The 14784-nt window shown below is 37.0% G+C and overlaps 1 protein-coding gene across 2 annotated transcripts in view; it reads left to right on the plus strand.

Moving 5' to 3' along the window:
* The first annotated feature begins 1727 nt into the window (after positions 1–1727).
* PBX3 (PBX homeobox 3) overlaps positions 1728–14784 on the plus strand; it is a 281962-nt gene continuing 268905 nt past the window's right edge. For both annotated transcript variants that reach the window (XM_003757143.4, XM_012553728.3), the window contains exons 1-2: positions 1728–1986; positions 3168–3241. In XM_003757143.4, the coding sequence (XP_003757191.1) occupies positions 1787–1986; positions 3168–3241 (274 nt within the window). In that variant the 5' untranslated portion in view covers positions 1728–1786. The remainder of the gene's footprint in view (positions 1987–3167; positions 3242–14784) is intronic.

A 14784-nucleotide genomic window follows, 5' to 3' on the forward strand; every position in this document is an offset into this window, starting at 1 on the left:
TAGCGCCACTCTAGTTACTATAGCAACGGTGAACCGGGGCGGAGCCTTCTGCTCCTGCCGTAGAAAGAATGTTTTCGAAATCTCCAATCAGATTAATCGTCTCCTCACTTGGCCCCGCCCTATTTACCTGTATGAGCGTTGTGATTGGAGAATGATTCCCGGTTTGGTTCCCTCGAAAGGGTCCCTCCTACTCTCGGGAAGCGCGGGAAAGTGAACAGGCCTCAAGTCTTCACTATGGGCTTCTGTCACCCAGAGCGGCTGAGGGTTGAAGCTGTGGAGTGATTCCTAGGGGAAGAGGGGAATTTCCCTCCTCCCTTACTCTTTACATCTCTCTGCGCACGCGTACACACACACACCATCCTCCCACGCTCCCCATAGAAAAGTGCGCCACCCACAAGCAACCAGCTGGAGACAGTTGGCTTGGACTTCGGAACCTACGCGCGCGCCCGCTAGCCAAAAGAAGAGTTTGGGGCGCGCGCCTGACGGAGAGGTGCGGAGGGCCGGAGGGGGCGGGACCAGGGCGAGGCGCGGGCAGACAAGAAGTCCAATGGCCCCTGGCACCTCCTCCAGAGGGGCGTGACCAACGCGCGGGCTGCTCCACCCTCTGCCCCTCCCCTCCGCTCCGGGGGCCCGCAGTGAGTGAGGGAGTGAGTGAGTGAGTGGCACTGGCAGCCTGTCAATCCCTCACCAGAGCGGCCATCGAGCCCCGTCCGCTGGCGGCTGCCTGCCTGCCAGCCCGCCCGCCTTCCTGGGTGGGTGGGTGCGCGGCTTGGGCGGCGGCAGGTCCTGCTTCATAAATCTGCGGGGCGCCCGCTGCCCCCAGCAGCTGCCGGGCCGTCCACCCGGTTCCCTGCCCCGGCTCCCAAACTTTCTCACCCTTCTCTGTAACCCCCCCTCTCACCTCCACCCCGTGTCCATCTGTCCTTTCCCCCTCCTCCCACCGATTTCCTTTCCTCTTTTTCCTCTCCCTTCCCCCCCAACGGGGGGTTTGCGTCCTGATCCTGCTTCGTCTCCGGCTTTAGCTCCGATCCGGCGGCGGCGGCTGCGTCGGCGGCTAAGAGAGGGGCGGAGGGAAAGAGGGAGGGGAGCGAGCTGAGAGTGAGGAAGGAGAGGAGGCGGGAGCGTCCCGGCAACTCGGCGGAGGCTCTGGGGCAAGTTGCGGGAGGACCAGCAGCCCGGCGGCCGCGGGCAAAAGGCGCTGTGAGGACGGGGCGCGGGAGCAGCGGCGGCGGCTGCGGCGGCGGCGGCAGCGCCGGGAGCGGGAGGAGCAGCCGCCGCCACCGTCACCACAGCCGCCACCTCAGTCACAGCCGCTCCAGCCGCGGGGCCCCGGATCTCTCAGCCTCTGCCGCCGCCGCCGCCGCCGCTGCTTCCTCCTCCTCTTCCACCTCCTCCTCCTCAGCGGGTTCTCTCTTGCCTCCGGCGCGGCTTCGGCTTCGGCTTCGGCTCGCAAGGCCGGGTTAGCTGTCGGGCCCCTAGCCCTCCCCCGGGCCCGGCTCCGCTGCCGCCGTCGTCCCCGCCGCGGGCCCTCCCTCCTTCCCTGCACCCCGGCTACTCTTCCCCCCCGCCCTCCCTGCAGTCGCGGGTGGGGAGCGCGCCGCCCCCCTCTTCTTTTCCTCTCCCTCCTCTCTTCCTCCTCCTCCTCTTCCACCACCACCACCTCCTCTCCTTCCTCCTCCTCCTCCTTTCACTCTCCCTCCTCCTCCTCTTCCACCTTCTCAGCAGCAGCAGCAGCAGCAGCAGCCGCCGCCGCCGCCGCCGCCCGCTCCCGCCCGCGCGCGGCGGGATGGACGATCAATCCAGGATGTTGCAGACTCTGGCCGGGGTGAACCTGGCCGGCCACTCGGTGCAGGGGGGCATGGCCTTGCCGCCTCCCCCCCATGGCCACGAAGGGGCGGACGGCGATGGCAGGAAGCAGGACATCGGCGACATCCTTCACCAGATCATGACTATCACCGACCAGAGCCTGGACGAGGCACAAGCAAAGTTGGTTTCGTCTCATTGAACATCTTTTGTGTGTGTGTGTGTGTGTGTGTGTGTGTGTGTGTGTGTGTTCGAGGTGTTCGAGCTCGAGGCTCCCCCCCATCCTGCCTTCTTCCCGTGGGTGGTGGTTGTGGTTTTTGTTTTTGTATATTCTTTCCCTTCCTTTCTCCTTCTCTTCTGTTATAAACTATCTTATTAGTTTCTTTTAAAAATGAACTTTGTTGTTTAAATAAAATTTTATCCTGAGGTGCCCCCACAAATTCCCACACTATCCCTTTGGAGGCAAAAGGGAAAAAAAGTTGCTCTTGGGAATTTTAAACCACACTTCACATAGTGCTTGTTTCAGATATTTTTTTAAGGCAAGAAACGGGATAGGTGGTTACTTTTGCCGTTTTTTTTTTTTTTTTTAAATCTGTCAGCAACCCCATTTCGATCCCTTCACAGTGATTTAAGTTGAGAAAATTGACCAATAAGTGTTTGCTGAGAGAGACTGTGATTTCCACTTGAGAAAGTATAACTTTCTTTACTCCATCAAGTCCTTGTGTTGGGTTATTGCCTGATGAAAGTGACAAGACATTGTTGCTTTTTCCCACTTGCAACAGTAAATGTTTAAATCACAGTAAATATAAAATAAAGGCTCAACATTTTGAAGGACACCTCCCCCTTCTCCCAAGTAATACATCTATTTCTTGTTGCCGGAAGAGAAAGTTAGAGGTTGTATCCCATACAGGTTAGTGAACAATTTTAACCAGAGCCAATATGATGTGGAAACAAAACAGATGGGAAAAGTAAGTCTTTGAATAGACCTAGAAAACTTTAACTATCTTAAAAAAAAATGCTACTCTCTTCTATTCTTCAGTTAGAGAATAAATGATAGTCCAAATACATGTTCTCCCCCCCCCCCCCATTTGTTCTTGGTGCTCGCCAATTAAGCTCCCTCACATTTCTCGATCTTTTCATCCTAGCACTTGATATAATCACTGCTATGTATAGGGCAACTATACTGGGCTTCTCCTGAAGATAAAAGCTATCTTTAGAAATATACTCAGGTTTGCATTAGCTTCTGTGGACTTTGGAAGACACAGATTTGACATGAAATCTTTTAAGTACTCATTTGAAGAAAGCGCCATGTTATTCAATAGGTGATGCTAATACCTTTGTTTGGATTGTTTTTTTTCCCCCAGAAAACATGCACTGAATTGTCATAGAATGAAACCTGCTCTCTTCAGTGTCCTGTGTGAAATAAAAGAGAAAACAGGTAAGAATTCTAATGTTACAGTGGTTTCAATGTGGCATTGTAACTACTCATTTGACTCTGCCAATCTAGGAGCTGCTACTTTGGGTACCGCCATCTTTGATCATTCTCTCTTTTTCCACCTACTGATCTTGGTGGGAGGGGGGGTGGTGCAGATAAGATAAGGGTGTGTGGAGAAAGCGGTAATAAATCTGGAGTCAATTTTACAATTCATACTCCCGATGTAAAATGAAATATAGATGGAAAAGCTCATGTGTCATCTTTCTCAGGAGCCAGTCCCCTCTGGCTGCAATCAGGGAGCAGCCACTCTCCGTCTTTTCCTTTTTCCTTGTTTGTATGTCAGTTTTTTCAAGGAGCAATGTGAGAGTGGATGCCAATTGCAGAGTCCCTTAGAGGAAGCATCGCCAGCAACTTTCTGTTTTACTTAGACAACCTAAAGCATCAGCTTTCCCAATAGAAGAATATATGTACGATTGAACATATCTCAGTAGCACATTTGAATTAGGCTGCTGAGTGGGAAAAATACTTGTACAAAGTATGAAACAATAAACATGTATTTTTAGACTTCTTATACATTATATTTATATTAAATGTATAATTTCTTTGAATACATCAGAAGAGTTCAAATATAATAAACTTAATATAAGTTTATGAAATAGGTAAGAAAGGCCAAGTGGAAGGTTAAAATTGATTAAAGTTTTCAAGGGAATATTTCAAAGCTTTGTGCCATATTAAAGAAAAACAGTTTTCAGGAGGAAAGGAATTATGCACAAATGCATATTGAACAAGCTTTGTACATGATATTAAAAATTTTTTTTGTCCATTTGGAATTACACAGTTTCAAAATTTTGAGGTAGTTATATCAGTTCAAGTCAGAAGCTGGTTAAATTTGGATAACTTTTAGTGTGGGTGGCACCATTTGCTTTTTACATAGTATAGAACCAGGATGACAATAACCAAGTTTGAACATTTTATGAAGCATATTTTAGTGTATTAAATGCATGTTGTAGATGGAAATTAATTTTTTAAAAGTTGAGGCAAAGAAGAAAAGTTTAAAAGCCCAATATATGCAAGAAATGGGAAAGTAAAAGGTTAAATGTAGTTATGGTAAAGTTGAATGCAAAAATGTTCACACACTGTGTATATTTTAGACTTATTGCTCTCATTTATTTAATAGATTTTATCTAGACAAAATATTTCCAAGAAAGTTAGAACTTATTTGTTTTTTAAAAAAAAGGTATTACAGAGAAACATTTATTAATTAAATGGTATTTTTCATGTTTTTCTTTGAGAGACAAAAACAGACACACAGAAAGACAGACAGATAGAAAATGTGTCTTAATGTTGAGAAAACCTAAAATATATACATATATGCATATGTGTGTGTATAAATGTAAATGCAAGCACACTTTATTTTGAGAATTGTGGGCATTTGAGATTGCTAACTTTATTTTGTGTGTCAATTTTTAGTTACCTTTGTAAATCGTGGCCTGCTTAAATTATAGACAAAATTTTTTATCTGACTATAAAATGAGACATCAAACATTAAATCATGAAGAGTCTTAGCTTAGAAATCTAAAAGTGCATAGTTCTCAGTAAATCATGTTGCTTAATGTCCAAGGGTTTTTGTGCTATCAGGACTCCACTTCAGTTTCTGCTGACAGCTAAGCACTTGGGTATTGACTATGTTGTGAATATTAAGATTGATTCTGCTTTCTATTGCATTATATTATGTGGGATAAGGGGAATGATATTCCACCCTCTATTCCCCCCTCTGTTACCCCCACCTATATGCCTTAATCACAGTTAAGAATCTTTCCTCTTTGACTTGTATTTATTTCCTTGCCTCTTTGTAAGTTTTTGCTAAAGCAGTTTCAGAACCAATCCAAGAAATTGCCTGCCTTGTTAGATATACTGCAGGCAGAATTCAATCAGGAATGAAGAAGTCCTCAGGTTGCTTATTTGCACAGGGCTTAGTTATACCATTTTGAATAGAAAATAATATAGTCTATGGCATGTCAAAGGTGAGTTAAGAAGAAGAAACAAGTCTTTTCAGAAGAGACAGGAATTACTGGCAGAGAGTATTGGGTAGTTGTATTGCTATTTAAAAAGCAGTAGGGTAACTGACAAGGAAAGAGATTTTTATGATTTGAAAATGTTTCTAGGGATTTCAGAGATTCTGCTTTTATGCTTCGGCTACTGCAGCCAACTTTGCAAGTTATCTCTTTTGTAAAATAGCTAAAATCCAACAAAGAGTAAAGGCGGTGTCTGGGCAAAGGCATGAGCCTGCCAACCCCAGCAGCTTGAGAGGGACAGGATTAAAGCACTGAGTGATTGATGGGGGTGAATCTTTTTCTCTTGGGTGGGTGTGGGGGAAGAACCCCTCTCCTTTCTATGACTTCCTCTTCTTCCTCCCAAACTACTCCTAGTAGAGGACATACTTAGGATCTTCCATTTGTAATGAGACAGCTATAGAAATATTAGTATTGCCAAAGCAAAGAAAACATGACAAATTCTATCTTTCTCCCCTCCCTTGATCTGTTTCTTAAGAATCTGTATGAGTGGTCTGATTCTAAATTGTTTTGAATTTGAATGATAAACATTTTTGGGGTATATTTAAATCAAATGTTCTTAACCTGAGGTCTGTAAAGTTTAAAAATGATTTATGTATTTTAATATATCTGGCTTCCTTTATAATTTCATGTATTTTCTTATATACATTTAAAAACATTATTCTGAGAAAGGGTCTGCAGGCTTTACTAGACTGCCAAAGAGGTTCACTATCCAAAAAAAGCTTAGCAACCTTTTTTTTTTTTTTTTAAGATGAATCTTATTTCTAAGAGCATACTTTCCCTCAGTCATTTTATTGAACTTTAATAATGTTATGCCCAGTGTTTAATTCTTTATCATCAAAAGAAGAGTTTAGCTTGTCATTTTTAATGGAAACCTGGGGTACTTTTGATGACTCTATTCTCCATAATGGAATACTGGTAGTTGGAAGGGAGGGGGGAAGTGTGTCAGTATATCATGTCATTTTAATTGTTTCTTTTCTCATATGTGTAACTTTGATAGATTAATTTTATTTTTAATTATATTTATTTTAGGGTTTGTCAATAGATCTGTAGTGTTCTCATTACTCTATTCATTCCTGATATAAATAAAGGATTGAGCTTAAAAAAAATACATATTTTGTAGGCTCCTCCCAAATATGAAAAACTATTTTTCTCTTCAGGATATCTACTTTGATTATGTACTTTTAATTTTTTTGGTTCAGAATTTAGGGAATATGACTTTCCCTTAAAGTATTATTTTTCCAATTTGGTATTTTCTTACATTGTCATCTATTTTTTAAAAAGCCTCATACTGTTATTTTTAGGTTTAAAGTCTGTTTTTCATATCCAGAAATTAATTTTCATTTGTGGTATTTATAAATTCCTAAAAGTGAGCTCCTAAAAGCAAGAAAAATTTTCAAAAAATCAGCAAAACCGATTAAGAATTTTTTACAAACAACTTAGACTGATTTTTTTATTTCACATTTCTTATTAGAACCTTAAATTCTAAGGTTGCATTTATATGAATGATCACATTTGTTAGGTGCTTTCATATAATTTTTAGACAGTTAATAATTTCAAATGTTGACATCCTTTTCTTGGTAAAAACACTCTGTCCTCAGTGATTTGACATCATTGGAAAAAGCCCTAAGTTATAGGTGATTTGCTACATGATCCTGTACTCTTGCAAAATATTTTGGGAAATTCCTTTTTTACTTTTTTTATATATTATATTGAAGTATAATGTTTAAGATTGAGTCATTGTAGAAAAAAGCTGTGTCTGCATATATACATGAAAAGGTAGGAATTTTTAAAAGTTGCTATATTTATATAATATACATATATGCACACATATCTTTTAAAGACCCACATAACCTTTCCCTTTTAAAAAACTAGTTTAAAATACTCAATGTTGATAGCTGCCAACCAAACCTTGATTTATTGCCACCACAAACCCTAAATAGCATTCATTTACTAGTAATGTCTAATGGCATACATGATGGTCTGCCAGATTTGTAGCCTTTGTGAGGCTTATAAGCAGGACTGACTTGGGAAGATCATAAAACTTAATGAACTTCTCGACTGCAGGAGGTGTCCGCAGGGGAAGAGAAAGGCCTGCTTGGCTGGTTGGGCTGGTTGAAGTATTTTTTATGTGTGAAGAGAGGGAGAAAATGATCATTTAAAATGTTATACCTTTAAGGACATCCTCCCTACAAAGAATAAGGGAAAATTTTAGATAAGAAAAATAGGTAAAGAATGCAGCTTACAAAATGAAATCTTTTGGGGGAAGATGGAGGTGTAGGAGAGATATTGTCTTCTATGTGAAAGGAAACCTTTTATTTTTATTGTTACAAATGTAACTAGCTACACAGTGTCACCATTATGATTAAAGGGCTAGGTAGTGCTCTCAATCCACAACACTGCTCCCTACTCAATTGTACCCAGAAAGGTTTAGAAACTCATTTGAGTTTCTTTTTTCTCTTTGAATTGCCATTCTTCAGAATGCTTAATCTAGACTCTACTCCTATGCAACAATAGAATAACTATATTACATTTTATCATATTTATATAGCATTATGGCATACCTTTAATTTTAGTGTATTAGGTTCAATTTTATACTAAATGAACACTAGCAAAATGAAAATAGCTGTATATTGTGAGAAATATTAATACATATTACACATGTTATTATTCTGAATGTTTTTAATAATATCTAAATATATTTATCATGTGTAGTCAAAAGTTCATACAATGCATCTATCTTATTTTGCACATTATTATTCTAGTGCCTTAACGAGTTTTGAAATTTAATGTCATGTTTTTTAAACCTTCTGAAGTTGTAAAATCTACTACCGATTAAGCAACAATAGAAATGTAAAGCCATTCAATCATTCTAAATGTCAAAAATTAATTGCTTCAATTTTCTATGAATGTTTTGCTTTTTTAAAAAGTAATTTAAGAATTTTGTTTCTTTCAACATTTTTTAAATATTTCTCATGCATATTTGAGTTTTTGCAGAATTAGATTGGGGGGAGAGGGCAACAAACCATGGGATACCAGTTTTCTAACTTCCTTTTCCAAATGCCTTTTATTTTGCTGAAGGAAATTATACATAGCAGTCTTTCAGTGTACTTGAGTTTTGTCTCAATTCTTCATCTCTTCTAGAGCTTCATGTTTTTATTAAGAAAAAAGTATCATCTTGATTACATGAATTTGTGCTTCAAACACTTTGTCTTTCCTACCTCTGCTTGGAAAAAAAAAAGATAATGTTGGTTTTTCTTGTAAATGCTAACTTCATCTATACTGGCAAAGTTTTTTTTTTTTTTTTTTTTGGATTTGTTTTATCCAATTTGAAGTGAATTTGTGTATTAATTTTTTTTATTATTTTGGAACTTTGCCAATCATATTATTTAGTTATAACATCTTCCTTCCTCCTTCCCCGCATTGTAAGAGTGAATGGTGATCCAAACTAGGTTATTCCATATTCTTATCTGCTGCTTTAAAAAACTTTTGAATAAAATACATATATACGTATTTATATGTATACATATATTCATTGTTCATACAATAGATTTTTCATTATTATATATATATATATATATTTTTTTTCATTATGGAAATGCATGCTTTGGTATCTTAGTCATTTACTTAATATAGAATTGAAATGTTCAGATTTCCAAAAGGTTATGTAGATCTCAATTCAAGTGTTTTCTCTGTATTTGTGTACTTCATTACAATGGCATTAGCTAGGCTAAAACATCTTTCAGTTTGGCTATTAGGTGACAAGAATGTTTTCCATAAGCCAAGCTATACTTGGGGAAAATTTGTCTTTGTTATTTTAATTATACTATGTATTTTTATATAAGTACCCCCGTTTGTGTATATTTCAGATAAATAATTAACATATATATGCTCGCAGAAACTAGCCTGTTTTAATACTATTTATCCTACAGAATTTGGGTTCTTTATTCTCTTTTAATATCACTAACAGAAATATATTTAGATAATGCTAATAGATATTTATAGTTTCAGAATTCTTTTGTGAAGAATTTGTTTCAGCAATTCTTTTATCAAGATGAACAGAGGGTTTAGATAAGAGATCAGCCTTTTTGTGATCAGCCACTTTCTTTTTATTCCATAGAACATATAAGTGTTTAAAGTATGAAGATCATAACTAATTTAAATCAATATTTAATTTAAATTATTAAAAGTTTGTCAGATCTTGCCAGGACAGCTTTTATAAAGTTGTAGTGGTTTGCCTACCAAACTAAAGTGGTGGCTATTGGTTCGGGTTGATAGTTTTATCTTTATAGTCTTCAAATAAAATAAGTCTTATTTCTATATATGTGAGTGATTATAAATGCTTTTTTAAAACAATCTTTAAAATCAGTACAATCTGCATTATATCTCCATTTTATAAATGAGGAAACAATACTTAGTCCTGGGGTCTTATGATTTCCAAGGCCATAGCACCTTTCCACTAGACCATATTTATATCCAGCTGACCCCTTTATTTAGAGATCCAATTTAAAAGCAATACCTAGTTTACTGGAAAAAATACAAAACAATCATTTCTTTAAGGAGGAAGCCATGTCAGAAAGAGAATTTCCTTTATCTTTAAAATTCGATTTTCATGATGGTTGTTTCATGATGTAGCAACCAGCAACGCCCTGATTTTCATGGTCATTAACAACATGATCATGTATTTATAAATTTTGTCTGTGTACTTTATATTAATATTAAGCTAGGTTTTCTGAGACTAATATAATAAAAGTATTCAGATTAGATTTTATATAGTATCTCTTCATTCTCTGTTAATTAGTAATAGAGTAATTAAAATTATTCATTGATATTTAGTTTTTTTTGGATGCTTAATTTCTTAAGAAAAAAGAATTAATAAAATCTTTCTAGTCTTTATAGCTGGGGATAATATTGGAAGCAGCACTTTGTCTCATTAAACTTTTGTGTTTTAAAGGTTTATCAGATAAGCTTTTAAAAGCACTCAGATTTTTAAAATGTACAGTCAATGAGCAATTGATAATACAGTTGTATTATTTAGAAGCTCAGATTCCATAAGATAATCTGTTAGTAATTAGAAAAATTTTTTTGAGGTGATGCATCAGTTCTCAAAGTCTTCTTAATTTTCCGTGTCCAGCAGGTGGCTTTTTGTATTCTTATTATTTAAATAACATTTTTTAAATGTCATAAAATTTTATCGTGATTTAAGTGAATTAATTGAAAGCACCAACAATTCTACTGTCTCTATATTAATGTTTGTAATAGAACAAAGGGATGCATATAGAAATGGTCTTCAGCATCATCTAAATTAAGATTCCAAACAGGCATTACAGATGCTGGTAACTTTGGCAATTATCATTTTGTTTGGTGAACAGTAGTAAAACAGTGTGCGGTAAAAGTGTTTAGAGAGAGAGGATAAATAAATTGAACAGTTTTGCAATGCAAAGTGGTTTGTGGTGTTTTTGAGGATTTCTTGGCTCTCTCTTAACTGCTATTGTGAGCCTGGAGCAGATTTCCCCATTGCTAATGCCCTAGAAGTATTAATTCACTTTGATATGCTAATTAGAGGGCATTATGCAAGAAATGAGATTAAGTGGCAGCATGAAGCCATTTGCCTGTCAGTAAATTGAGAGCTTTAGCATCAGGAGGAGCTTTGTTTTTTCTGAGTTTCTCTTGGTTTTGCATATAAATAAAATTGATTGAAAGGTCTAGAGAAGCTTCTAGAACATTGGTGGTTCTTCTCCTCTCTCCCCTCCCTCCCCAATCCCTTGATTATTTAAACTTAATGTTAAAGGCTTTGTCTGAATATTAATTGATCTAATGGGAGCTATTGAACATGAAAATTGCATTGTTTCCATATACCAAGGAAAGTAATGGAAATTTTGTGTCATCTGATGTTGTGAGCGTTGGTAGAGATTGGGCCTTGGAATTAGGAAGATTTAAATTAATAAAATCTTATAGTTGACCTGTACTAAGTGTGTGATTATTTGCTAGATGTTTAACCTCTCAATACTCCAGGTTTTTTGGTAAGATTATAAATTATACAGATGTTGATGATCAGAATTGGTAGTCTGAATTGGAGAAGAGAGCTTCCCCCTTGGAAATACCTCATATGGATACAATCAAAAGTCTGGAGCAAAAAAAAAAAAAAAAAAAAAAAGTTGATGATCATTTCTGTTTTAGAGTTCTGAAAATCATAGGATGTTAGAAATAGACCCAAATCCTAGAGATTATCTAGTCAACTCTTTCGTTTTATAGATTCATAAATTAAAGCTCAGGAAAGGGGAATTGACTTGTTTGAATAGCTAATACATACATTGTCCAGCTGGGGCTTAACTCACGTTTTTTTTGGACTTCAAATCTCATGTTTTGGTTTTTTTCCCCCTACCAGATTTCTATATAACCACTCACTTTTAAAGTATATGCTTGCTTAAAATATGGATGAATGCTCATTTGATAAACTATCATTCCTAATTAATTATGAGAAACTATTACTTTGATGGAAGTCATAAGCAAAGACCCATTTTGGAAGAGAGTTATTATATTAGCTATAGATTTTATTTAACTACATGGAGTGACTTTAAATTAACATTAGGTTTCTGACTTTTAATCCATAAAACAAAAAAAAATTCTTAATTAAGACTTAAACTCTGACCTTGACTCAGCCTGTTGAATGAATGTATTTATTAATATATGTTATATATGTATGTATGTACTTGTTATATCTAAAGAGATGTTGGGGGTGTAATGGAAAGAGCCAGGGAAGCTTGACTTGAATGTGGGCTTTGATCAGATTCTGGGAAGCTTTTCCTAACTTTGGTTTTCTAATTCGAAAAATGGAGATAATATTATTTATATTAACTACCTCATAGTATTGCTATTAGGAAAAGAGTTTGTATGTAAATTTTAACTCTCTGGATCAGTGATTTATCATATATTGAGAATCTTCTTTGTACTTTTATGGAATGAACCAAAGGTTGAGTTTTCAGGCCTAATTTTGAATTTCTTTTAGTTTGAGTCAATCAAGCCTTTGCATTTCTTTTCATAACTATGGTTGTATTATTTTCTTTATGTGTTACTAAAATATGGAAATGCATTTTCTAATATATTTTGGATTCATGAGTCTTTCCTCCATCATTGTTGACTGCTCCATACCTTTCTTTCATCTACAATCCTTTTTTCTGTTTTTCATCAGTCCTTCATAGAGTATGTAGGAAAAGGGGCAGAGGATTGCTTCTTTGAATGTCTTGGGTATACTAATTTACTACTGGGGCTATGCATTCATTTCTCATTCTCATACTACTGGCCCACTTATTTTTCTAGGCATATGTGTCCTTGATATAATGTCTTTTGTGACACTTCTCTTAGGCAAGTTATCTTTGGCTTCATGGAGGAATTGGCATCTGAGCTGGGCTTTACAGCAAGAGAAGGATTTCAACAGGTAGAGTTGAGGAGGGTGTGTTTCTTGAAGTAATAACTAAGCTGTTATTGGTAGAATTGGTATGTCTACCCCTCTGAGTTTGGTTACATAACAGAATATTTTGGATATGGGCCGTTGGTTTTGGCATCTGAATTCCACCACTGTATCTGTGAATGTAAACCCAATAAACCATAACTCCTTTTCAGAGCCATATGGATTCTCAAACCATCACAGCTGCTATGCATGCGCACTAAGGAGGCTAGTTTCTCCTCAGTATGCATGTGTAACTCCCATTAATGTTAATGGGAGTTCGGAATATGCATACAGAGAGGAGAATCAGGTTCTCTCCAGAGACAGAACTCCGGATTACATTTTCAGTGACGAGTACTTAGTGTACCTACACATTAGCTGCTTTTCTAAATGAAATTCTTGGCTATTTTTAATTCTTGTTCCCTTCCCAGTACTCCCCGAACTAGTTAAATCAATGAATCTTCATTAGGAGCTCATTACTTGCAAAATTTCATTTAAAACATATGAACCTATTTTTGATTGAAATGGGAACAAAAAGCATTTGAAATTGCTTTTGGTGAAAGAGGAGGAGATAGAAGACCGAGTGTAAGAGAAAGAGATAGGAAAAAAGAGAGGTGATGAGTTCCACAGAAGCAACAATCTCTTAAAATAGAGGTTGTTGGGGAAAGGGGTCAATTTACTAATATTTTCTCAATCACTTTTTTATTACTTGTATTGGGGGAATTTGTATGAATTGTTTTTTAAAATGCATTAAAAAATACAGGCTTGTATATATATCACGCCAAGGACCCATTATTACTAGTCATTCCATGTTAATTTTCCAGATGAAAAAGAATAATTCAAATGCTGTTCTGAGTTTGTTTTTCTTTCTTTTTTCTTCTCTCTCCATTTCCCTTTTCTTAAAGAAAAAAACCCCAAAACCTAAGGACACAAGTATTTGGAATTCATAGTCAAATATATCATTTTCAAGTTGGAATAGGACTGGAGCAGGAAATTGATTTTATATTTATTATGAAAGAAAGAATTCCAACACCACCAACTGACAAAAATCCATGTCTTAGTTTAGGGATAATTATTTGCAGATAGATGTCACATTATCACTGAATCATATGTAATGTCGATTAGGAATACTGCATGTTTGTAGTGAAGATCTTTAATTGAACTAAGTGGTACTAAAATGTTGTATCACTGGATCTTGGTGCTGGGATTAACTGTCACCAACAAGAACAAGTTACAATAGATTGTGCAATGATTCCTCTAGCTTTCAGGATGTATTTATTACCATTTTTGAACAAATTATACTAACATGAAAAGTTGTGTTTGAAATGATTGTGTGCGAGATAAGGTGATACATTACAGCAATGGTTGGGTTTATGGTGCTTTATGCTGAGGCTTTCTCAAAAATTATAGCACAGCCCTGTCACTATAAAATCCAGTGATACAGTTGGTAATAACATACAGTGGAGGTATTTTTAGATTTTTACTTGTTATTCAAATACAGTGGGAACTCTCAGGTTTTCGACATCGTATTTCTTTCCTTTGTTAGAGTCAGTGAAGAGAAAATCAAGCAAGCTCTTGGAACTGTGTGTGGGGTATGTGTGCTTTACTTTTCTGAATTACTTTTTGTTCACCACTTGTTAGAGCCGTTTATGTGGTATTGATGATATCCTTGGGAACTTATTGACTTCTTGGTTCTTGACTTTTTGACTGTGATCAAATATAGGAATTGAAAGTCTGAAAATTGAATGATGGACTTTATATACATAAATTCTATTATGTCAGTATATCACACAAACTAATTTTGGTTTTTCTAAATTTATTGTACTTTGTGCACAATAAAGGACATATTTCTTCTTTTCAGTATAGAACAAATCTAATAACATTAGCAACTAAATAACAATTTTTAACTCATAACAATTTCTACTTAATTACTGTGATTGTTATATAATTTTCAAATTTTTAACGTTTTGCAAAGTATTTCAGGTTTATCTCATTTTCTAATATATATATTTTTAACAAGTTACAAA

The sequence above is a fragment of the Sarcophilus harrisii genome, chromosome 2 (assembly GCF_902635505.1).
Source record: "Sarcophilus harrisii chromosome 2, mSarHar1.11, whole genome shotgun sequence".
NCBI classification, from domain to species: domain Eukaryota; kingdom Metazoa; phylum Chordata; class Mammalia; order Dasyuromorphia; family Dasyuridae; genus Sarcophilus; species Sarcophilus harrisii.